This window comes from Papio anubis, chromosome 1, assembly GCF_008728515.1.
Source record: "Papio anubis isolate 15944 chromosome 1, Panubis1.0, whole genome shotgun sequence".
Classification (NCBI taxonomy): Eukaryota; Metazoa; Chordata; class Mammalia; order Primates; family Cercopithecidae; genus Papio; species Papio anubis.
This window is the reverse complement of record NC_044976.1, coordinates 34019667-34045962: the sequence shown is the minus strand read 5'-3', so window position 1 is coordinate 34045962 and position 26296 is coordinate 34019667. Positions and strand designations below refer to the sequence as shown.

The window sequence follows — 26296 nt, the reverse complement described above, 5'->3', positions numbered from 1 at the left end:
AATTAGTACCAAAGGAAGCTTCAATAAGAACTCAAGAATTTGCCAACCAGCATTGCCTCCGCCTTGTTACTCAAATATTTTTGCTCTACATGTAAGGAAGCTGAGTCAGATTCTTAATGTAATTCCCAAGTTTGCAAATTACTATAATACAAGGTCTTTTTCGTATAGCCAGATGGTGTCACTATGGGAGTCAGGGATTTAGTGCCAGTGTACACAGCACATTCACATAAAGACAGTATTTTCATATCTGGAAGGGATATTACTAAGCTGAAAATATGAAGATACTCACTTTAGTAAATCTTCCCTACATTGTTTCTGAGGTGCAAAACAAGCAACTGCCCAAACTTTAATTTCAATGCCAGCATAAAACTGCTTTCCTCGCATGTCCCAGACACCCTGGTTGGGTGTGGCTACTGTTTTATTCTTTGAAAAAAAAAAAAAAAAAAAAAGAAGAAGAAGAAGAAGAAGAAACAAAAGAAAAGAGAAAAGACATTACAATCTAAGGCCATTTTACTGTTGATGAGTGAATAAACAAAATTCTATTAGGTATGAGCCAGAATACAAAAGGCAATAATGAATAAAACTATGGGTAAATTTAGTAGTGGCAGAGTAGAAAAACCTTGGATGATTCTCTTTTTGACTGGTTGTGGAAGAAGCTTGCTGAATAAAATAAAAAGCTTACCCGGCCTCCATATTGCAGCATTGGTGCTGGAAGTACCCTGCCTGTGAGCTCTGTCATTTCATTGTGGACAACAATACCAAATTCTTTAAGGTATGGATCAGGTCCACCCACCATACTGTTGCTCTTCACCTAAAGAACAGGAAAGCCTGCATATATAAAAACCAGAGAGTAACTGTGTCCCAGGAGGAGTTTTCTATTCTTTTGTTTCTTGTTATCTCAAAGCTAGCTCATCTTGAAGACCATGCCTTACTGACCAGTCTACTGATCTCTTCCTGTCTGTCAGGAGCAGATCTTGCTGTAGCTTTGATCATTGTGGAAGTCTGATTGTCTGTGAGCTTCTTGATACATCGCTGTCCTGCCACTATATTACAGACCTGCCAAGAAACAAAGAGAGATTGGTTTGTGTAAAGGGTTCTACATCTTAAACCTTTGCTAAACCGTATCTTACATCCTCCATTTCCAAAAAAATTAAAATTTGGTTATATAGTGAAATCATTTGCCAAAAATATTTTAGAAATTAACACTAAATTTCACCACTAGTTTAGAACTCTACTTAAAAATATATACTCATTCAAGAGATCAGCAAATTGGCAAAAGAAAATTTAACTTACCTCAAGTGGCAAGTATGTATGCTTTTGTTCTTGTCCCACTTGGAGACAGGGAAGATGGGGGTATTTCAGCTGCAGACTATACTTTTGCTTAAAATACTGAGCTACTGTACATTCCATAGCTTGACCGTTTTCTAGCTGCAAAGGAAAACTATAGGAGAGAATGTCTTTTTTAGAATATTTCTTCAAGTTCTTTCTTTTCTTCTATTTTCTTTTTCTTTCTCTGGTTTTTTTTTTTGTTTGTTTATTTGTTTGTTTTTGGTTTTTTGTTTTTTTTTTTGAGACAGAGTCTTACTCTGTCGCCCAGGCTGGAGTGCATGGCATGATCTCAGCTCACTGCAACCTCCACCTCCCAGGTTCAATGGATTCTCATGCCTCATCTTCCCAAACAGCTGGGATTACAGGCATGTGCTACCATGCCCAGCTAATTTTTGTAATTTTAGTAGAGATGGGGTTTCACCACATTGTCCAGGCTGGTCTCGAACTCCTGACCTCAAGTGATCCACCCACCTCGGCCTCCCAAAGTGCTGGGATTACAGGCGTGAGCCACTATGCCCAGCCAAATTCTTTCTTTTCTAAACAATAAACAAACAAAGCCCACTAATAATTCCCACCTTCATTAGTCACGTAAAAAACAAAGGTCAATTTTTTTTTTATTTTGAGACAGAGACTCCCTCTGTTGTCCAGGCTGGAGTGCAGTGGCACCATCTTGGTTCACTGCAATCTCCGCCTCCCAGGTTCAAGCGGTTCTCCTGCCTCAGCCTCCCGAGTAGCTGGGATTACAAGTGCATACCACCACTTGTAATTTTTGTATTTTTAGTAGAGACGAGGTTTCACCATGTTGGCCAGGCTGGTCTCGAACTCCTGACCTCAAGTGATCTGCCCACCTCAGGTTACCAAAGTACTGGGATCACAGGCGTGAGCCACTGTGCCCAGCCAAATTCTATCTTTTCTAAACAATAAACAAACAAAGCCCACTAATAATTCCTACCTTCATCAGTCACTTAAAAAACAAAGGTCGATCTTTTTTTTTTTGAGACAGAGACTCCCTCTGTTTTCCAGGCTGGAGTGCAATGGCACCATCTTGGTTCACTGCAATCTCCGCCTCCCAGGTTCAAGCAGTTCTCCTGCCTCAGCCTCCCGAGTAGCTGGGATTACAGGCGTCTGCCACCACGCCTGCCACCATGATCAGCTAATTTCTGTATATTTAGTACAGACAGGGTTTCACCATGTTGGCCAGGCTGGTTTTGAACTCCTGACCTCTAGTGATCTGCCTGCCTCGGCCTCCCAAAATGCTGGGATTTAGAGGCATGAGTCACCGTGCCCAGCCTGTTAATCTTGCTTTCTTAACTGCCACAGCATTACAAAGTAATGGTGCAGTAAGGGTCATCTATGTGATATTTAAATATATGAGTTATAATCTTTCAGCAAAGATTACATACGTCTATAGGTCTAATTATTCTGACAGGGTTATGTGAAATAATTAAATAATGAAAAGAACAAAATGCTACAATTCTCAACAGTGACTTCATAAGGTTTTGGCAACTTTTTTTTTCTGAGAAAGAAGTCAATGGTATAATATAAATAATACATGAAATACCACTTTACTACTCTTAAGAAATTCATGTAGTGTGTACATGAGGTCATACTGAAGAACTTATTCAAATCAGACTGAAATAATACACTTTATTTGTCCAGAAGCCACCTGAAAATTTCACTTATCTGGACAAAGCCCTCTGGGTGATTTTGATATGCACTAAAGTTTGAAAATTAAGAATCATGAATCTAAAACAAAGTCAGACTAGAATATAAGCAAAAAAAGGTGTGTGTGTGGGGGGCTCTGAGTAACCAAAATAATGTAAATGTAGTAAAGTGTATACTGTATATTTAACTCTTTATTTAGAAGAGCCAATATTTATGTTTATGTCAGACATGATCTTGATTACAAGAATAAGATACAGATAAAATTTTTAAAGCACTTTCACATATAGGGTCTCACTGAGGCACAGTTTTCAGTAGATTAGAAGTGTTGGGTGATGGGCCGGGCACAGTGGCTCACACCTGTAATCCCGGCACTTTGGGAGGCCAAGGCGGGTGGATTGCCTGAGGTCAGGAGTTCAAGACCAGCCTGGCCAACATAGAGAAACCCCATCTCTACCAAAAATACAAAAAAGTAGCTGGGCATGGTGGCAGGTGCCTGTAATCCCAGCTACTCGGGAGGCTGAGGCAGGAGAATCACTTGAATCCAGGAGGCAGAGGTTCAGAGAGCAGAGATCGCGACACTGCACCCCATGCTGGGCAACAAGAGCAAAACTCCATCTCAAAAAAAAAAAGCCAAAAAAAAAAACAAGAAGTGTTGGGTGATTAGGAAAATGAGATTGGGGAAATGGAAAGGAGTATGCTGCTGGAAGATGCCATAGACACCAACAGCTATAAGAAGTGACAGCTACCTACAAAGGGAGGGAGAGAAATCCACACAAAACACAAAGCAATAGATGTCTTCTCCCAGTCTGGCAACAAAGTGGGACCCCATTTCTATTAAAAATACAAAAATTAGCCAGGTGTGGTGGCACATGCCTGTAGTCCCAGATACTCAGGAGGCTAAGGTAGGAGGATTGCTTGAGCCCAGGAAGTTGCAGCTGCAGTGGGCCATGATGGTGGCAAGCACTATATATATACGTGAGTGCATATTTTTTTTAGAAGATACTTATATATATATAAAATGTCTTTATCATATATTTTACTTATTTATATATATATATATGTCTTCTCCTGACAGCCTTATATGATATCTAGGCCTTAATAGATCTTTTGGGCCATGTATTAAGAATTACAACAGTAGGCTGGGTATGCTGGTTCACACCTGTAGTACCAGTACTTTGGGAGGCCAAGACAGGCAAACCATTTGAGCCCAGGAATTCAAGACCAGACTGGGCAACATAGCGAAACCCCACCTCTACAAAAAAAATTAGGTGAGTGTGGTGGTGCACGCCTGTAATCCCACTACTTGGAAGTCTGAGGTGGGAGGTTCACTTGAGCCTAGGAGGCGACAGAGTGAGATCCTGTCTTCAAAAGAAAAAAAAAAAAAGAATGACAACAATATAATAAAAAAAGCTTATAATGACTCTGCATCATTAAATAAAAACATAGATTAAATAAACGTTAATCTATGTTTAACATATTCTACTTAAGAGGTAAATCGAATTAAAGGCAAGGAATGTGTTTTATAAATATCTCTACCAAAAATATTCAGAAAATGTTTTAAAACTTTCGTGTTAAAATCAAAGATTCTGGTGATCTTGAAAATTTCAGTATGAAATAACCAATTTCTTTCTTTTTTTCTTTTGAGATGGAGTTTCACTCTGTCACCCAGGCTGGAGTGCAATGGCGTGATCTCAGCTCACTGCAAACTCCACCTCCCAGGTTCAAGCGATTCTCTTGCCCCAGCTTCCCAAGTAGCTGGGATTACAGGCACCTGCCACCAAGCCTGGCTAATTTTGTAGTTTTTAGCAGAGACAGGGTTTCAGCATGTTGGCCAGGCTGGTCTTGAACTCCTCACCTCAGGTGATCCACCTGGCTCGGCCTCCCAAAGTGCTGGGATAACAGGTGTGAGCCACCGCGCCCGGCCAAGATAACCAATTTCTTTTCTTTTCTTTTTTTTTTTTTTTTTGAGACACAGTCTCGCTCTGTTGCCCAGGCTGGAGTGCAGTGACATGACCTCGGCTCACTGTAACCTCTGCCTCCCAGGTTCAAACAATTCTCTGTCTCAGCCTCCCAAGTATCTGGGATTGCAGGTGCCTGCCACCACACCTGGCCAATTTTTTTTGTATTTTTAGTAGAGACGAGGTTTCACCATCTTGGCCAGGCTGGTCTTGAACTCCTGACCTCGTGATCCACCCACCTCAGCCTCTCAAAGTGCTGGGATTACAGGTGTGAGCCACTGCGCCCAGCCAATAACCAATTTCTTAAATGATTACAGTAGCTCCGTTACTAAAAATGTAATTGTATTATTTTAGATATGGTTAACATACGTTTGATGACTGGCTGGCCGTCTAGTCACATTACAAACTCGGTATTTTCGTTTCATCTGTCCACAGTGGGTCACCTCAACTTTGAGACCTGAAATTTTTTTTAAAAGGCAAAACATCAGTTAATTAAAATCATAGTGACAAAAACAGATTCAAATGTTGTCTTCAAAATGTCATGACATTGTACAGGATAAAAATTCCAAGAATATGGGGACAATTTCATCATTATAGGCAAAAAACCTGAGCTAAGCAGAATAAATTAGAACTCAGATGACCTAAGATGCTCAATCTACTTTAGTTTATTATTTCATCCAATAAATATTTATTAAGCATCAACTATGTTCTGACACTTATTTTCAGGTCTGGAGACAGCTTCATGAAGTTTATGTTCTGGTGAGGGAAGCTAACTAATAACAAGTAAAGAAGAAAAGAAATTCCAGAAGGGTAATAAATGAATTTATGTTATTCTATTAAAATGGAAGTTTTTAAGTGGGTAAGGGTAGCATTTACTGAGTGCCTGATATGTGACAGGTACTATGCTAGAAAGCTTTATAAACCTAATTGCATTTAATTCTCACAACAATTCTACAAGGTACATATTATTATCTTTACCTTAGAGATGAATACACTAAGGTTCACAGTGGTTAAGGAACTTGACCAAGGTCCCACTGATAGAACTGATTGGCCTGAGACCGAAGCCCAGGTCTGTGTGACTCCAGAGCACAGGCTCCTTGCAGCATGCTGAGCTGCTTCTCCAAGACTACATTAATGCAAACACTTACCTCTGATTTCTTTGGTAAACTTGACACGCTGGGAGTCTGTTAGAGGTTTGGTCTGTTCATTGATGTTCTGAATGTCTAAAACCTCACACATGAACTCAATGATAGGCTGAGCCCGGTAGAAAGCAGTTGCAGATACTAACAAACAGAGAAGGATGCTTAACTTCAGGTAAAAAGGAAGGGCCAAAACAAACAAACAAACAAAAACCAGCCCAAAGAGTTATTGGATAAAGAGAGTTCCATCCTACCATCAATGTTGAGCATCATATTCCACATGGCAGGTCTCACAGACTGATGAAAACCAAACCAGACCTCCCTTCCCCCTCCCAGAGGGTGGTAGTAACCTTCAGGGGGTGAGAAAAAGGAACGGCCCACTGGGGTGTACCTGAAGAAACAAGAGTTTGCATGTGTCATATTAAACATATGAAAGTTCCTTCATTTCACTCTCAACTCTGGGAGCTGAAATCAAATTTGAACTATGACTTACGTAGACATTTTTCAATGGCTCCAGTGCAATCTACCAAAAAAGTCTGACATTTGTAGGAAAATAATCCAAACCAAAGTACTAACCTCATGGAGGGAAGGTGTCTTGTGATAACATCGAGTGCTTGTACTGAGTCATCTGGGACTTCATTCAAGTGCCCAGCCAAAGCTTCTAAAAGCAACTGAAGGCTCACAACTGACACCCACTGAACAGACACTTTAAAGGTTTGGTCTTTACCCTCGCCTGGAAGAGTCACCTCCATATCAACCTAAAGAAAAAAACACATGAATACAAGCATAAATGTTTACAATGGCTGTGGGAAAGATCCCAAGAATATGCAGTATGATATACGCATAAGGATATTTCTTTTAACATTTTTTATAATTGCATAACATTGGAAACAACTTAAGTGTCCATGAGAAGGGGAATAATTTAATATGTAACATTATACAGTAGTGAAAAAACAAGGTAGATGTTACAACATGGATGAACCTTGAAAATATTATGCTAAATAAAACAAGCCAGGTACAAAAAGGCAAATATTTCATGATTCTATTTCTATGAAGTACATTGAATAGTCAAATTTAAAGAGATAGAAAGTAGAACAGTGGTTATCAGGGACCAGAGACAGTAGCGTATGGGGAATTATTGTTTAATAGGTACAGAGTTTTTGTTCGGAATGATGAAAAAGTTCTGAAAATGCATAGTGATGATGGATGCACAACAATGTGAATGTACATAATGCAATTAAACTGTAACATAAAATCGTAATTTTTTTTTGAGACAGGGTCCTGCTCTGTCATCCAAGCTGGAGTGTAGTGGTGCAATAATAACTAATTCTAGCCTCAAAGTCCTGGGCTCAAGGGATCCTCCCACATTAGCCTCCCGAGTAGCTGGAACTACAGGTGCATACCACCAGGCCTGGCTAATTAAAACAATTTTTTTTTTTTTTTTGTAGAGATGGGTCTCCCTGTGTTGCTCAGGCTGGTCTCAAACTACTAGCCTCAAGCAATCCTCCCACCTTGATCTCGCACAGCACTGGGATTTTTGGCTGGGTGAAGCACTACACCCAGCCAAAAATAGTAAATTTTATATTATATATTATTTTACAACAATAAAAAACAAATTTGAAAAAAATAAGGTAGATATAAATGTATAGAAATGGAAAGATCTTTCAGACATATTGTTAAATGAAAAGCAAATCCTAGAATGACATGCAAAACAGTAAGAATATGCATCAACATATGTATAAATAGCTAATATACATAACATATCTAAAAAGATACATACCAAACTACTATAGTAGTTTCCTTTGAAAAGGAAAATGGAAGTGAGGGTGCAGATAAGTGGGGGAGGCAGTAAATCACAGCATTTCTAGATTGTCTGGATAAGTTTATTATGAGCATATGTTCACACAGTACTTTTCTAATTTAAAAAAATAAACATTTAAAAAAGTATTGTGCTATTATAATCTATTTTCATAAGTGAGTATTATATAGTTTTCTATAATTTACAAAACCCTGTTGTTCAGATTCAGGTAGTTCTTTGTTAAAGCACATGGTTAATGTTAGAAATTATGTAAAGATGACATAATCCACCTAAATCCTAATGCTCATCTCATTTTCAATTATCAGTTAACTGAGACAAGAGAATATGGACAAAATAACAAATCTATCATCACTATAAAAAACAACTCTGGCCGGGTACGGTGGCTCATGACTGTAATCCCAGCACTTTGGGAGGCTGAGACAGTGGATCACCTGGGGTCAGGAGTTTAACACCAGCCTGTTCAACATGGTGAAACCCCGTCTGTACTATTAAAAAAAAAAAAAAAAAAATTAAGGCCAGGCATGGTGGCTCATGCCTGTAATCCCAGCACTTTGGGAGGCTGAGGTGGGTGGATCACCTGAGGTCAGGAGTTCAAGACCAGCCTGGCCAACATATAGTGAAACCCCCATCTCTACTAATAAAGTACAAAAATGAGCTGGGCGTGCTGGCACACGCCTATAGTCCTAGCTACTTGGGAAGCTGAGGCAGGAGAATCACTTGAACTCAGGAGGTGGAAGTTGCAATGAGCTGAGATTGCGCCACTGCACTCCAGCCTGGGCGATAGAGCAAGGATCCATCTCTCAAGGAAAAAAATAAAAGAAAAATTAGCCAGGCATGGTGGCACATGCCTGTAATCCCAGCTACTCAGAAGGCTGGGGCAGGAGAATCATGTCTGGGAAGCAGAGGTTTCAGTGAGCAGAGACCAAACCACTGCACTCCAGCCTAGGCAACAGAGCGAGATCCCATCTCAAAAAAAAAAAAAAAAAAAAAAAAAAAATTCTAAGGATTGATGTGTTATTAGAGAAACTTTTCTTTCTGCTCACATACAGATTTTTTAAAACTGAGAAATGACAGTTGTACATACTTTTGGGGTACATGTGGTATTTTGATATCTGTATGCAATGTGTAATAATGAAATCAGGGTAATTAGGATATCACCACCTCAAACATTCATCTTTTTTTGTGGGTGTTGGGAAGAAAAGGAAACATTTTTGTCATGTATAATTACTACTAAATGAACTAAGTATTTCTTGTTTTTAACACTTACCCTATCCCGTCCGATTGGTAGTGGATGCGCTGTGTACATGTTTCTTTTGCCATCATACCCAGGCTGCCGATCACCAAATATTTGCATCTTGAAGTGCCGCACCATTGTATCTACTACCTCCCTTCACAGTAATGGAGATAATGGCAATTAGCTTTCAGAAATGGTGCACAGTAAGAAAAGCATCATCATACCTTAATCATTTAAATTTGGTTCAGTATTACTTGGAAAAAGTAAGAGTTAAGGTTACAACTGATTCGAGTACTTTAAAAAATAGTTAACTAAAGAAAGGTAGCAACAAGTGAAGAAAAACAACTATAAGATGATATCAGAAGTGGGGAATAAAAGGAAAGCGAGAATAACATTTATAGTATCCTCTCAACCTCCTCTTTCCAAAATCCTCTCCTATGATAAACACAGCCTTATAAGAATAACCTGGCTGGGGCCGGGCGCGGTGGCTCACGCCTGTAATCCCAGCACTTTGGGAGGCCGAGGCGGGCAGATCACGAGGTCAGGAGATTGAGAGCAGCCTGGCTAACACGGTGAAACCCCGTCTCTACTAAAAATACAAAAAATTAGCCGGGCGTGGTGGCAGGCGCCTGTAGTCCCAGCTACTCAGGAGGCTGAGGCAGGAGAATGGTGTGAACCCAGGAGGCGGAGCTTGCAATGAGCTGAGATCGCACCACTGCACTCCAGCCTGGGTGACAGAGCAAGACTCCGTCTCAAAGAAAAAAAAAAGTGTAATCCCAGCACTTTGGGAGGCTGACGTGGATGCATCACTTGAGGTCAGGAGTTCGAGACCAGCCTGACCAACACAGTGAAATCCTGTCTCTACTAAAAATACAATATTAGCTGGGCATGGTGGGTGCCTGTAATCCCAGCTACTCGGGAGGCTGAGGCAGGAGAATCGCTTGAACCTGGGAGGCGGAGGTTGTGGTAAACCAAGATCGTACCATTGCACTCCAGCTTGGTCAACAAGAGCGAAACTCCATCTCAAAAAAAAAAAAAAAAGAATAACCCATCTTACATATCTAAGTTTGACACAGAGGTACATCACTGACGATAAGTTTTTCATCAAATCAATATCCTGGCTGGGTGCAGTGGCTCACGCCTGCAATTCCAGCACTTTGGGAGGCTGAGGCGGGTGGATCACTTGAGGTCAGGAGTTCAAGACTAGCCTGGCCAACATGGTGAAATCCAGTCTCAACTTTAAAAAACTACAAAACTTAGCCAGGCATGGTGTAATCCCAGGTACTTGGGAGGCTGAGGCATGACAATCGCTTGAATCCAGGAGGTTGCAGTGAGCTGAGATTGCACCACTGTACTCCAGCCTGGGCAACAGAGTAAAACTCTGTCAAAAAAAAAAAAAATCCTTATCCAGGTATATTCATTTTGAGAAAGAGAATCAGCAGGAATTCAAAAATCTGAGGATCAGTAAATCTAAGATCCATGATACACAAACAAATAAGTCAACCCCTTTGCCTTATGCTAGTGATTTATTGTCTTATTCCAAAGTGCTTATTCCAAGCAGTGTAGACAAGGGAATGTTGTAAAATATTCTCTTTTCAAAATGATTAATATAGCTTCTTTGTTTTTAGAATGAAAGTATTTTTCTCAATCAAGCATCCAGAGCTTTACTTAAGTGTTCTTGCATATATGCCAGATCACACTGTACACAGGCTGTGGAATAAATGCAGCGGCAAAAAAAGTGGTGTATAGCGTTTAAGATATGGACAGACCAGGGTTTGTGAGATTTTTGAATGCTAGAGTCAATGAAAAGTTAGGTGCTTTGACTTAGCAATGTTAGTGAGTTTCATACGTGGGAACAATATCTTAAAAGCCAAAATACATCACAACTAGCTAACACATTTATATTACCAGAAACGAAATCTGTGGGAAAGTCATGTTTACGAACCAAATCATGCGACTGAAAAAAACTGATGGAGAGATGTGGTATCGTACAATCTCCATTTTGAAGAGCTAACTTAAGAGCTATACATTTTTACACTAGAAAAGAGTAATTTCTCATCTTACATTCTTTTTTTTTTTTTTTTTTTTTTTTTTTGAGACGGAGTCTCGCTCTGTCGCCCAGGCTGGAGTGCAGTGGCGCGATCTCGGCTCACTGCAAGCTCCGCCTCCCGGGTTCACGCCATTCTGCCGCCTCAGCCTCCCGAGTAGCTGGGACTACAGGCGCCCGCCACCTCGCCCGGCTAATTTTTTTGTATTTTTTTTTTAGTAGAGAGGGGGTTTCACCGTGTTAGCCAGGATGGTCTCGATCTCCTGACCTCGTGATCCACCCGTCTCGGCCTCCCAAAGTGCTGGGATTACAGGCTTGAGCCACCGCGCCCGGCCTCATCTTACATTCTTAAATTACGATCAAAAAGTTTTACAGTAAAGAGCTACTTTCCCCGCTATCCTTAATTAATCTTCACAGCAACCTTGTAAAACAAATAAGAAAATGATTATGGTCCTCATATTAAAGAAAAGAAAAAAAGAAAATTCAGAATGGTTAAGTGACCTGTCCCTGGTCACACAATGGTTAAGTGGCAGAACGGCATGACCTTGGACAAGTCACTTAATCTTTCACATATCCATTTCTTCATATGTAAAGTTATGATGACAATAATAATATCACTTCCCTTAAAAAGCGGTTGTCTTGGCCGGGCGCGGTGGCTCAAGCCTGTAATCCCAGCACTTTGGGAGGCCGAGGCGGGTGGATCACGAGGTCAGGAGATCGAGACCATCCTGGCTAACATGGTGAAACCCCGTCTCTACTAAAAATACAAAAAACTAGCCGGGCGTGGTGGCGGGCGCCTGGTGGCGGGCGCCTGTAGTCCCAGCTACTCGGAGGCTGAGGCGGGAGAATGGCGTGAACCCAGGAGGCGGAGCTTGCAGTGAGCCGAGATCGCGCCACTGCACTCCAGCCTGGGCGACAGAGCGAGACTCCCTCTCAAAAAAAAAAAAAAAAAAAAAAAGCGGTTGTCTTGATTGAGCAAATACACAGAGTATTTATTTATTTATACAGTGTTAGGTATAACACATAGAGTATTTAGAACGGTGCTTGTCCCACAATAAGCCTATTTACTCTGATCTGCTCATGGATATCATTCCAAGAATTGTCTTCTCTCCTAAATCATCAAATTTTTCCTCTTTACTGGATTATTCCCTTCAGCATACAAACATGCTCTAATTTCTCTCATCTTAAAAAAAAAATCAAACTTTCTTGGGCCAGGTGTGGTGGCTCACACCTGTAATCCGAGCACTTTGGGGGGCCGAGGCAGACAGATCAATTGAGGTCAAGAGTTCGAGACAAGCCTGACGAACATGGTGAAACCCCGTCTCTACTAAAAATACAAAAATTAGCCAGGTGTGGGGGTGCATGCCTGTAAACCCAGCTACTTGGGAGGCTGAGACAAGGGAATCAGTTGAACCCCAGAGGTGGAAGTTTCAGTGAGTCAAGATCATGCCACTGCATTCCACCCGGGTGAGAGTGAGACTCCATCTCAAAAAAAAACCAAAAAAAACAAAAACAAAATTAAACTTTCTTAACCTCAGTTTCTCCTCACGTGAACATTCTATTTCTGTGCTCCCTTTTGTATCAAAATCCCTTGAAGGAGTTGTCTGTAATTCCTCTTCCCCTTTCTCCCTTGAACTTTCTCAAGTAAGGCTTTTTCTCTACCAAACTACTCTTATCAATGTCCTCCAGTGGGCTCCATATAGCTAAATTCAATGCTCTTTGAACATTAGAAAATCCATCCTTCCAACTTAAAACGTCTTCTTCCTTTGCCTCCAGAGCACCACTCCCCTGGTTTTCTCCTATTCCAGTGGTCTCTCCATGCCAATCTTCCTGCTGATACTTCCTCATTGCCTTTAATCTTTAAGTTAAAATTTTAAATATTGGAGTGCCTCAAGACCCAGCGTAGGAGCCTTATTTTCTCCACCCACATTCACTTTCAACATAATCTCATGAAGTCTCATGGCTTTATCACCAATAAGCTCAAGATTCTCAAATGTTTGTCTCCAGCCTGGATCTGTTCCCTGAATCCAACCTTAATACTGTATTCAACCTCCTCCTTTTTTTTTTTTTTAGACTCAGTCTCACTCTGTCATCTGGGCTGGAGTGTAGTGGTACAACATGGCACACTGCAGCCTCGACCCCTGGGATCAGGTGATCCACTTGCCTCAGCCCCGAGTAGGTGGGACTACAGGCATGTGCCACCGTACCCAGCTAATTTTTTTTTTTTTTTGAGACAGAGTCTCACTTTGTCATCCAGGCTAATGTGCAGTGGCACAATCTCAGCTCACTGCAACCTCCACCTCCCAGGTTCAAGTGATTCTTCTGCCTCAGCCTCCTGAGTAGCTGGGACTACAGGCACGCACCACCACACCCAGCTAATTTTTGTATCATTAGTAGGGATGGGGTTTCACCATATTGGCCAGGCTGGTCTCGATCTCCTGACCTCATGATCCACCCACCTCGGCCTCCCAAAGCGCTGGGATTACAAGTGTGAGCCACCGCGCCCAGCTTTTTTTTTTTTTTTTTTTAATATAGACAGAGTCTGGCCATGTTGCCTAAGCTTGTTGCAAACTCCTGGCTTCAAGCAATCCTCCCACCTCAACCTCCTAAAGTGCTGGGATTACATGTACGAGCTACCACGCCCGACCTCCACTAGCATGTCTAATAGTCATCTCAACTCTGATGTCCAAAACTCACAGGTCGCCTGATCTGCTACTCCTGCTTCTGCTTCTCTTGCAGTTTTCCCCATGTAATAAATGACAACTCCTCTTTTTCCACTAGCTCAGGACAAAAACCCTGGAATAAATCACGACTCATTTCTTTCTTTCACACCACATGTTCAATCCATCAGTAAATCTTATTGACACTACTGTGAAAATATTTGCAGGATCTGACCACTTCTCATCACTATCAATTATACTACTCAAGTCTAAAGCACCATTACTTTTCACCTGAATCATTCCAGGTGCCTCCTAATTAATTTCCATGCTTTTCACCCTTACTTGCTAGGGTGCAATTTCAGCACAGCATCCAGGGCAATCTATTAAAAATATAAGCTAGTCATGTCTTAGATTTATTTAGTCATGTTGTGGGTTTAGTATTTAAAACTCACTTAACCAGAGTAAATGACAAAGTGTTATGAATGCCTACAAGCTCTGCATGATAGAGGCCTTCTGAAATTTCTCCAAACTCATCTCCTATCACACTCCCCTACTCACTCACTTGCTCCAGCAATCCAGAATTATCTGCTGTTTCTTTCTTTTTTTTTTTTTTATCTTTTTGAGACAGAGTCTCCCTCTGTTGCCCAGGCTGGAATGCAGCGGCACGATCTCCGCTCACTGCAACCTCCGTCTCCCAGATTCAAGTGATTCTCTTGCCTCAGCCTCCCAAGTAGCTGGGATTACAGGCACATGCCACTATGCCTGGCTAATTTTTGTATTTTTAGTAGAAACAGGGTTTCACTATGTTGGCCAGGCTGGTCTCAACCTCCTGACCTCAAGTGATCTGCCCGCCTAAGCCTCCCAAAGTGCTGGGATTACAGGCATGAGCCACCACGCCCGGCCCACTGTTTCTTGAATTCACCAAGCTTCTGACTTTGCCTGGGACACTCTTCATGCAGATATCCCTCACCTCCTCTAGGTCAAATGTCACTTTTCAGTGAGACTTTCCCTAGCTATTTTCATAAATATATATATACACATACGTGTGTGTATATCTACATATGCATGTATGTGTGTGTGTATATATATACACAAACATATATATTCATTCATATATAAATATCAGTGGCTCATCCTTTCCTCATTTCCTCTCTTCCATCTCTACTTTCTTTTTCTTTATTGCATTTATTACCAACTAACAAAGTCTATGTTTTGTTTGCTTCTTCATTTATTTTTGGTCTTCCCCATTAGGATATAAGCTCCTCAAAGGTAGAAAGTTTTACCTGTTTTGCTCATGGTGAATTCCCAGAGCACAGGACAATATCTGGCACAAAAGAAACACTCAATAAAATATCTGTTGAATGGATCAATGTTATCCATTACCACCACTTCTACTACTATTGATCTCAGTTACACAATAGCCAATAATGGGTTTACATGAGAATGAACTATACCAGAAAGCCAAATTTTGATCCATAATGAGAAAAATATCAAGTGGCACAAAATATTTCACTTGTCAGAAAAGGCCAATCTTAAAAAAGCAAGAATCTTAGTATCAAACATTGCCTGAATGTCACTGCATAGAAACAGAGAAAAGGAAAGTGGATGTATACTCAGCACACTGTAAGAATATTTGCTACAGGGCTGTCTTCACACCAGGTAAATTCCTGCTATACAGACCACAATACTTACATCATCTCATCAGGACCACTCTTACATAATGCTAGAAATAACTAGAGCTTCTCTCTGTGCTTAGTTTTCTCAATACTCCAAGATGACTTTTCTGTCTTTCTTTTCCCCCAAGAAAACATCTGCAAGTAATCTTCTGTATTGATATATACCTTTCTCATGCCCAAAACCAACATATAACAATAAAATTTTGAATTTCCAGATAGTTCTATTTCCCATAGACATTAATGTCTTCACCTATTTCAGTAAATTTTTGCTACCCTTGGTCAATGAAAGAGTGACCTTTCTCTTTCATAATTAAATAAGTGTTTACTGATTGACTAATAATATATGTCCAGCACTTTGCTAGAGCCTACAGAGGATAACCAAGTATGGGACAGCAAACCTGCTATTAAGAAACCTATCATCTTAGAGAGTAACAAAGCCTACAGGTTGGATGAATTTAGAGAACAACATGATACATAAATAAATTATCTGCACTTAAAACATACAGAAATCCACTCACTCTTTCTAATCCTTACCTGTTGACTCTACGAGGCCGTTTTTCAGGCTTAATATCCACATCATAGTGATACACATCTATTTTAGGAATCTGAACCTGAAAATGATTGGCTAACAGTCGAATTGGTTTTCCAACAGTTCCAAGGCCAGGACGACGAGGTGGCTGAAACAGGCTAGCCGGAGGTCCTAAAGAGATTGAAAGACATTTGCTGTGCTATTTTTTTTTTTTTTTTTTTTTTTTTGAGATGGAGTTTCGCTCTTTCACCCAGGGTGGAGTGCAGTGGCTTGATCCTGGCTCACTGCAACCTCTGCCTTCCAGTTTCAAGTGATTCTCCTGCCTCAGCCTCTCGAGTAGCTGGGATTACAGGCGCCTGCCATCAAGCCTAGCTAATTTTTGTATTTTTAGTAGAGACAGGGTTTCATCACATTGGCCAGGCTGGTCTTGAACTCCTGACCTCGTGATCCACCCACCTCGGCCTCCCAAAGTGCTGGGATTACAGGCGTGAGCCACTGTGCCCGGCCTGCTGTGCTATTTATTCTTCCTGTTGATGATGATGATGATGGCTACAATTATTGAGATCTTATTATTCACTGTACGCACTCTAAGGAATTTGGGGTGTCTTTTGACCTAAGGTTCTCCAGATTTCTAAATATTTTGCCATGTTGCTATTATTTTTAATATAACGACATCAAAATTAGAATGATGAATTCCTCTCAAGCATAGGCTACAGTATAAAATCTTGCAAGAGCATTAGTAGCTCTACAGCTACACTTACAAAATTATATGCATTTTAAAAATCATCTCTAAACTCTGGAGCCACCATCCCCAGAGTTGGAAATGATCTATTAATCTCTCACAAATTAGCCTGCATCATTATAAATTGTACATATAGAAGAAGATTAAACTGTAGCTCTATTTATCAACTTATTTGCTAATTTCAATAGAGAAACAATACCAATAAAGCTAGACCTTCTCATTTATTTTTTATTTTTTTTATTTTTTGAGACGGAGTCTCGCTGTGTCGCCCAGGCTGGAGTGCAGTGGCCGGATCTCAGCTCACTGCAAGCTCCGCCTCCCGGGTTCCCGCCATTCTCCTGCCTCAGCCTCCCGAGTAGCTGGGACTACAGGCGCCGCCACCATGCCCGGCTAGTGTTTTGTATTTTTAGTAGAGACGGGGTTTCACCATGTTAGCCAGGATGATCTCGATCTCCTGACCTCGTGATCCATCCGCCTCGGCCTCCCAAAGTGCTGGGATTACAGGCTTGAGCCACCGCGCCCGGCCGACCTTCTCATTTATAACTTGATATTTTTAGAACCTGGACAATTTGAGATTTCTTGCTCATAAGATCTAGTTTATTCCACAGACATTTATTCATTTATTCAGTTATAACATGCCTAACCTGTATTATGGATTCAGAAAGAAGACAAAGCCCCTTCTTTCAAAGAATGTACAGTCTAGACCAGTGGTTCTCAACCTGGGGTAATTTTGTTCCCCAGGAAACATTTGGCAAATATCTGGACACATTTTTGGTTGTCACAACCTGAGGAGTGCTGCTGGCGTCTAGTGGAAAGGACCCAGGATACAGCCATGCATTCTATAATGCATAACATAGCCCCCCACAACAAAGAATTACCCAGTCCAAAATATCAATAGTTCTGAGAAAGAGGTTGAGAAACCCTGGTGTAGACAGAGTAATCTTTCCAAACTATTTTTAAAAAGAAAAGATTCCATAAGTTAAAGAAATCTTGCATACTCTCTCCCCTCTTAACATTTCAATGTATATTATCATATCAAATTCTCGAAAAAGTCATGTAATAAATAAACCTGGTTAACTTTACCTCATCATTTAGCTAACTTTTTTTCCCCCACAGAACTCTCTCTTTCTAAGATTTGAACATCTATTAATATTCAGCAGAAAAGGATCTTGTGGAGCACAGTCTGGGAGACACTTGTTTAGAAAAAATCTGACTCTTTTTTGATGACAATATCAAGTGGACACTGGCCTAAAAAAATGAACATCTTTTCTGCTATGAATAGGTATTGAGCAAAGTGGGCTGTGGTTACAATGGAAAGTTACAACAGGTTCTGTTACTGCAATGGCATTTCACTGAGAACAAAGACTTCACTAAGGAGAGAAAACTTTGAAGCAAGAAGTTGTTCTGGGCCACACGTGGTGGCTCACACCTGCAATCCCAGCACTTTGGAAGGCCAAGGCAGGCAGATCACCTGAGGTCAGCAGTTGAGACCAGCCTGGCCAGCATAGTAAAACCCCGTCTCTACTAAAAATACAAAAATTAGCTGGGCACAGTGGTGGGCGCCTGTAATCCCGGCTACTCGGGAGGCTGAGGCAGGAGAATCGCTTGAACCTGGGAAGCGGAGGTTGTGGTGAACCAAGATCGCGCCATTGCACTCCAGCCTGGTCAGCGAAACTCCATCTCAAAAAGAAAAAAAAAAAGAATAACTTATCTTACATATCTAAGTTTGACACAGAGGTACATCACTGAATGATGATAAGTTTGTCATCAAATCAATATCCTGGAGGCAGAGGTTGCAGTGAGCTGAGATCGTGCCATTGTACTCCAGCCTGGGCAACAGAGGGAGACTCAGTCTAAAACAACAACAACAACAAAAAGATGTTGTTCTGGTCCAACATCACTTAGGAAAATTAGAGCAAATACTTTATTATATTTATGGTGACAGATTACCATATTCTAACACTTAAAGTATTAAAAATCATTTTACATATTAATTATTCATTTTCCCACGATATTCTACTTATCCTTCAGAATTTGGTTTAGATGTAACCTCCTTGGAAATCCTTTCCTGATTCTTCCAGACTACAGGATCCTTCCTCTGTGTTGAAAAGACTGTCTCCATAGGGGAAACCATAGAGGAAGTATAAGAAACCACTTGTTGCCAGGCCATGGTGGCTCATGCCTGTAATCCCAGCACTTTGGGAGGCCGAGACGGGCGGATCACGAGGTCAGGAGATCGAGATCATCCTGGCTAACACGGTGAAACCCTGTCTCTACTAAAAATACAAAAAATTAGCCGGGCGTGGTGGTGCGCGCCTGTAGTCCCAGCTACTGAGAGGCTGAGGCAGGGGAATGGTGTGAACCCGGGAGGCGGAGCTTGCAGTGAGCCGAGATGCACCACTGCACTCCAGCCTGGGCGACAAAGCAAGACTCCGTCTCAAAAAAAAAAAAAAAGAAACCACTTGTTAGGTTACTCTGTCTCCTTCATTAGATTACAAACTCTTATAATAAATGAACCTCCTGTTAATCTTCTCAATATCTAATGCAGCAGCCATCATGTTGTAAGAATTCAATAAATGTTGAACTGAACGGTGTCAATAATCCCAGATAGAATCTAAAGACAAAAATGATAATTATCTTTCTTTCTTTCTCTCCCTCCCTCCCTCCCTCCCTCCCTTCCTTCCTTCTGTTCTCTCTCTCTCTTCTTTCTTTCTTTCTCTCTTTTTTTTTTGGGACAGAGTCTCGCACTGTCACCCAGGCTGCAGTGCAGTGGTGCGATCTTGGCTCACTGCAATGTCCACCTCCCGGATTTAAGAGATTCTCCTGCCTTAGCCTCCCAAGTAGCTGGGATTATGGACGCCAGCCACCATGCCAAGCTAATTTTTTGTATTTTTAGTAGAGACAAGGTTTCACCGTCTTGGCCAGGCTGGTCTCAAACTCCTGACCTCGTGATCTGCCCACCTCGCCCTCCCAAAGTGTCTCTCTCTCTCTCTCTTTCGTCTTTTCTTCTTCTTTTTATTTTGAGCCAGGGTCTTGCTGTGTTGCCCAGGCTGGAGTGCACTGATTCAGTCATGGTTCACTGCAGCCTCAACCTCCTGGACTCAACTGATCCTCCTATCTCAGCCTCCAGAGTAACTGGGATACCACGCTCAGCTAATTTTTGTATTTCTTTTTTTGAGATGGAGTCTCACTCTGTCGCCCAGGCTGAAGTGCAGTGGCTCAATCTCGTCTCACTGCAAGCTCCGTCTCCTGGGTTCACGACATTCTCCTGCCTCAGCCTCCTGAGTAGCTGGGACTACAGGCGCCCGCCACCATGCCTGGCTAATTTTGATATTTTTAGTAGAGACGGGGTTTCACTGTGTTAGCCAGGCTGCTCTCGATCTCCTGACCTCATGATCTGCCCGCCTCGGCCTCCCAAAGTGCTGGGATGACAGGTGTGAGCCACCACGCCCGGCCTAGTTTTTGTATTTTTGGTAGAGACAAGGTTTTGAGTTTTGCCATGTTGCCTAAGCTGGTCTTGAACTCCTGGGCTCAAGCAATCTGCCCACGTAGGCCTCCCAAAGTGCTGGGATTACAGGCACGAACCACCGTGCCCGGCCCACTAAAAGTATTCTTATTGCCTGGAGTTAAGTTATACTTCTAGTGTACAAGAGGATCTATCAATACAATTGATAAGACAATTACAAACAAGGTAACAAGGTAAGAAGTAAATAGTAAATAATGTGAGAGGTGATGAACATACTGAATTAACCCAATTAAATTATATAAATAACTCAACTCTGCATATTTCAAGATACACTTAAGCAATCACTGTATCATTCATAAAGTTGTAAGAGGCCAGGCACGGTGGCTCACGCCTGTAATCCCAGCACTTTGGAAGGCTGAAGCGGATGGATCACCTGAGGTCAGGAGTTTGAGACCAGCCTGGCAAACATGGCGAAACTCTGTCTCTACTAAAAATAGAAAAATTAGCTAGGTGTGGTGGTGGGCACCTCTAATCCCAGCTACTCGGGAGACTGAGGCAGGGTAATAGCTTGAACCTGGAAGGTGGAGGTTGCAGTGAGCCGAGATCACACCACTGCAATCCAGCAAGGGTGACAAAATGAGACTCGTCTTAAAAAAGAGAAAGGTTATAAGAAATATAGCTTTATAATAGAAATTTGGAAACAGAAACTTGGATCAAATGACTTGCTTAAGGACATAAGACTTTGAGTTTAAATGCTAACTAGAATCCAAATCTCCTAACTCCTAGCCTAGCACTTTTTTTTCCCAATATACTTCATAATCTTGTGGTATGTATTCTTACCAGAAATACTTGATATCAAAGAGGCAGAGGCAGAAGAATTGAAAGAAAACGATTAAGAAGTGGCAAAAAGTAAATATTATTTGTACCTCCTTTCCTTGGCAAAGAGAAAAGTTAGATGTATCTCCTTTCCTTGGCAAAGAGAAAAGTTAGAAGCTGAGTGATAATTTCTTTTAATAAGCTTAGAAGATTTAGTGTGAAAATTATATATTTTTTTCATTCTAGAAGCTAATTTCTTTTTTATTTTCTTTCTTTTTTTTTTTTTTTTTTTTTTTTTTTTTTTTAATAATTTGGCCTAAACAACAGAGATTTATTTCTACAGCTCTGAAGGCTAGGAAAAATCTGGCTTCTTTGAATTTAGCCAGCTATCTACGTAAGGAAGCAATAAAGCACAGTGACTAAAGCTCTGGAACCAAATTACTTAGGTTTCAATCCTGGTCTCACCACTCCCTAACTGCATGATGTTGGGCCAGTTTCTTGGCCTTTCTGCATCTCAGTTTCCTCATTTATAAAATGGGCACGTGTGTAATAATAATGGCATCTATCCCATGAGATTATGTGTATTCAAGGTTTAACATAAAGGCTGGGCGCAGTGGCTCATGCCTGCAATTCCAGCACTTTGGGAGGCTGAGGTGGGTGGATCACAAGGTCAGGAGTTTAAGACCAGCCTGGCCAAGATGGTGAAACTCTGTCTCTACTAAAAATGCAAAAATTAGCCGGGCATGGTGGGCACCTGTAACCCAGCTACTCAGGAGCCTGAGGCAGAGAACTGCTTGAACTCAGGAGGTGGAGGCTGCAGCGAGCCGAGATCGCGCCATTGCACTCCAGCCTGGGCTACAGAGCAAGACTCTGTCTCAAAAAAAAAAAAAAAAAAAAGAGGTTTAACATAGTGCCTTGCAATAGTAAATGATCAGGAAATGTTAGCTATTATAATTGCATTTGTAAATATTATAGTCATAGTTAGTGCTCAAAGGTCCCTGAGGTGACTTTTTTTTTTTTTTAGATGGAGTCTTGCTCTGTTGCCCAAGCTGGAATGCAGTGGCACAATCTCGGCTCACTGCAACTTTCACCTCCCGTGTTCAAGCGATTCTCCTGCTGCAGCCTCAGACTACAGGCGCGCACCACCACACCCAGCTAATTTTTATATTTTTAGTAGAGATGGGTTTTACTATGTTGGCCAGGCTGGTCTCGAACTCCCAACCTCAGGTGATCCGCCCACCTCGGCCTCCCAGAGTGCTGGGATTTCAGGCATGAGCCACTGTGCCCAGCCCCTGGGGTGTTTTTTAGTTGTTTGGTTGGTTTTTTGTCATTTTGTTTTGTTTTGAGGCAGAGTTTCTTTTTGAGGTGCGATCTCAGCTCACCGCAGCCTCTGCCTCCCAGGCTCAAGCCATCCTCCCACTTCAGCCACCCTAGAGTAGCTAGGGCTACAGGTATGCCACTACACCCAGCTAATTTTTGTATTTTTAGTAGAGAGAGGGTTTCACCATGTTGGCCAGGCTGGTCTCAAACTCCTGGCCTCAAGTGATCCACCCACCTCAGCCTCCCAAAGTGCTGGGATTACAGGCATGAGCCACCACACCCAGCCTGGTCCCTGAGTTTTATTTTCAGGGTATCCCCAAAATGTGGTGACAAAGTCAGATAACAGGATTCTCTGAAAGGGTAACTGATATGACTTAACATAGAACAGATGAAGTCAGCCTTAATGAAGAGGAGATGATTAGAAGTCCAAACTCTGGTCTTTATTCCACCATTTGGCCTTTTGAAACCCTAATGAAGTCACTTCATCCTCTCCGAACCTCACTTTTCTCATCTGTAAAATGGAATAGCTACCTGCCTTGCCTACCTCCCAGAGGATTAAATGACCTAATAGTTATAAAGGCACTTTACAAACTGTAAAGTACTACAAACAACATATTACCAAAATAAGTGGTAATCTAATTAATTATATTTCTGAGAATTGGCAGAAACTGAAACAGGTTGCGGGGAGGCGGTGGGGGGGAGGGGGCGGACAGAATAAGACTAGACTAAGGTTTCAGGGACTGTTCAAGTGAGGAGGGCACAAAGCACTAGATCCAGGTGTGCTCTGCCAGAGAAGCAGGGATGATTCTCCAGGTTCTAAAACAGCCTGGATGAATCATCCCACAGGACGACCAACTCTCTTTGCTCTGATTCTATGCTTAGCAGGCAGCTACTTATTAGTTGAGTTTCCAAGGTACTGCAGCACCAAAAAAGGAGTTTGCTAGAGAGCAGACAGGAAAATATTCCACTCAACAGAAAAGATCTATGTGACATTTTGGCTTATTCATTAGTATCTTATAAATATAGTTAGTGAGAATTAATTTTCCACAATCTGAACAATCCTGAGTGAACCACTAAATCCTCAAACCTGCAAAAGCTAAAATCAAACAAACAAACAAAAAAGAGTCCCTGGGCAGTGCCTAACATCACCAGGTTGATCCTTTCCATGAAATTCAGTTTATGCCCACAGTTACACAGTTTCTTTTGATATCAGCTCATAAATGCAACAGTTGTTTCAATTATGAATTACTAGGGGGAGGGAAGAAACATTTGTTGAGCATCTATAGGCACTAGTCTCTATAGTAAGACTTCTCATATACTCTCATTTCATTCTCTCAACAATCTTACAGAACATAATTATTATTACCCTCAATTTAGAGATGAGAAAATGAAAGTTCAAAGGAATTAAGTAATTTGCCCCGGGTCATACAACTCTTACATTACTATATTGAATTTGAACAGAAGTCTGTTACATTCCTAAAGACCTGATCATATCTTTAGCCAGGGGACATATCTGAAGTTAACCTGGCATAATACACTGAAGTTTATCAAATAATATTAATGCGGCAAGCCAATTTATTTTTAAAAGGCATATGAAATTTGATTATGAGGGCCTTTAAACAATACTTGAAGAAGCAAATTAGGGTGGAGTTTAATCACTTAGCTATGCAAACAAGTGCTAAGTAAACAAACCTGCCAAGTTTCCAAACTCAAATGGCAACTCAAATTGTCTACGCATTAAAAAGACGAAACACTCTATGACTAAGTTCATTATGTAGGTAAGATTTGAATATTAAAGTTAATTCCACCACAGCCCCTAAACCCTGCGCTACTTAGCCAAGGCATTAGAAACCTGTTGGGCTTTGAGGTGGAAGCACCAGGCCCCAATACTCAGGGCACTCATTACAGCCTGGAATGGTTCCTCTGGTTTGGATAGAGAGAAATAACCAGAGGCCATTCATATCCACAACAAATTACAGTTTCCAAAGCACTTTCTCCTTCATTTGATCCTCACAACCACTCATAACCCAATTAGAAGAGAACTCAGGGCATTGAAGCCTGTGGTGGAGCAGACTGGCTGGCAACTCCTGTGTCACTCAAAGGCTGTCCCAGACCACTCTGTGACTAATACACAGACTGAGTAACAGATAGAAGCACAGAACCATGTTCTTCGGGACATCAGGGCCTTTCAGAAAGGATGGGCATTTTCTCTCTTGACCTTCAGAGATCATGTGAGGTGTTTGGATGAAGTTCTTCTTCCTCATCTGAAGGCTCTGGACCGTCTGCCAATGCAAAGAAAAACAGGGGCGCGGCCCCAAACCAGGACTACCGGCTGCTAGCAGGCAGCGGGGCCCTTTTCCCGGTCTGGGCCAGGCCTCCGCGCGCACTGGGCAGCGGATCGCCCCTTCTGAGGCCCAAACTACCCTCGCCGCGATCCCGGGCACAAATCATCTCCCCGAAGTGGGACCAAGAGTGGCCTCCGCCAGGCGGAGCGGGTCACCTTCCCGAACCTCCCACTCGGACCTCAGGATCCACCCAACTGCCGTCTGGGGCGCGGTCACCGCCCCCCAGGCCCGGGTCAGCTCCCTCTGCTTCGTGCTGCGGCGCTCGGGTCCCCTTCCCCGAGGCCTGGCGGCCCAAACCCGGCGGGGCGACGGGGCAGCCAAAGTCCCGGCCGCCCGCCCCGGGCACCGGGCCCCGGGTCCCGCCCCTACCCGAGCTCTCTCCTCACCGGGTCCCAGCGCCTCCATGGCGGCGGCGGGGGCCGCCTCGCCCCGGTCCCCGGCGCCTCCCGCTCCGGGCCCCGCCGCCGCCGCCGCCGCCGCCGCCGCCGCCGCGTAACGCTTGATCTCCGGAATATTGGCGCTGGGGTGGCGCCGCGGAGACGCGGGCGCTGGGTAGGGGGCGGCGGCGGCGCCCGGCCCGGGGACAGGGACCCGGCTCCGGCTCTTCCGGCCTCAGCGACAACAAAAACAATCCCCGCCGCCGCCGCCGCCGCCGCCAACGGGAGCGGGAGCGGGAGCCAGCGCGCGCGCCCGCCGGGAGGGGAGGGGGCGCGGGGTGCGCGGGCCCGGGGTCCCGGCGGGCGGAGGGGGCGTGCGCGGGCCCGAGTGCGGGGTCCACCGAGCCCGGCGGGGGGCGAGGCGGGTCGGCGGGACGGGCGCGCGCCCGGAGGGGGCAGTGCCCGGTGGACGTGTCGGGCACGCGCCCGCTGGCCCGCTCTGCCCCGTCCGCCCGAGGAGGCCGTCCTGTGGCCAACGGCTCTGGGGGGCTACGTGCCATCCCCCCAGGGCGTCCTGCAAAAGATCTGGATTCCAGTTCCGCCGACCCACAGATTCAGTTTTCCACTTCTGTGAGTGGAAAGTGTGCTGAGATTCACAGGAGCCACCTCGCCTCCCTCTTCCCTCCTCCCACCCCAGATCGCTTCTGTCATCCTGTCTTTTAGGGTCACCTTAGAGGCAGCAGTCCTCCTTCATCCCTTCATCCAGCACCACACACCCAACGGCGCGTCCCTCTCCGTATAGCCGGAAGGCACCACGGGAATGGACTCTGATGAATGATGCATTCCCTCCCCGGTCCCATGACAAGCGCCTCTGGTCAGCAAATCACCAGTCACTTTAGAAGAGAAAGGTCTTGGCCGGGCGTGGTGGCTCACGCCTGTAATCCCAGCACTTTGGGAGGCCAAGGCGGGTGGATCACCTGAAGTCAGGAGTTTGAGACCAGCCTGGCCAACATGGCGGAACCCAGTCTCTACTAAAAACACAAAAAATTAGCCGGGCGTGGTGTCGGGCGCCTATAATCCCAGCTACCTGGGAGGCTGAGGCAGCAGAATCGCTTGAACCTGGGAGGCGGAGATTCCAGTGAGCCGAGATGGGACCATTGCACTCCAGCCTGGG

The 26296-nt window shown here is 43.2% G+C and overlaps 1 protein-coding gene across 5 annotated transcripts in view; it reads right to left on the bottom strand.

Moving 5' to 3' along the window:
* The window catches only part of AGO4 (argonaute RISC component 4), a 53470-nt gene extending 27531 nt beyond the window's left edge, over positions 1-25939 (bottom strand). The window contains exons 1-11 of one of the 5 annotated variants that reach the window (XR_004184172.1): positions 25132-25401; positions 16062-16227; positions 9178-9298; positions 6668-6849; positions 6346-6482; positions 6101-6235; positions 5322-5409; positions 1294-1441; positions 937-1056; positions 683-811; positions 290-423 (exon numbers count right to left, since the gene is read on the bottom strand). Coding sequence is in view for 4 of the 5 variants with exons in the window: in XM_031666873.1 (XP_031522733.1) it covers positions 290-423; positions 683-811; positions 937-1056; positions 1294-1441; positions 5322-5409; positions 6101-6235; positions 6346-6482; positions 6668-6849; positions 9178-9298; positions 16062-16227; positions 25132-25150 (1379 nt within the window). In the remaining variant the exon portion in view is untranslated. Of the gene's footprint in view, positions 1-289; positions 424-682; positions 812-936; positions 1057-1293; positions 1442-5321; positions 5410-6100; positions 6236-6345; positions 6483-6667; positions 6850-9177; positions 9299-16061; positions 16228-18514; positions 18994-25131; positions 25548-25851 lie in introns of those variants that run through there. The other 4 variants (XM_009204706.4, XM_031666873.1, XM_031666885.1 and 1 more) reach the window with 4 other exon arrangements.
* Positions 25940-26296: the final 357 nt, after the last annotated feature.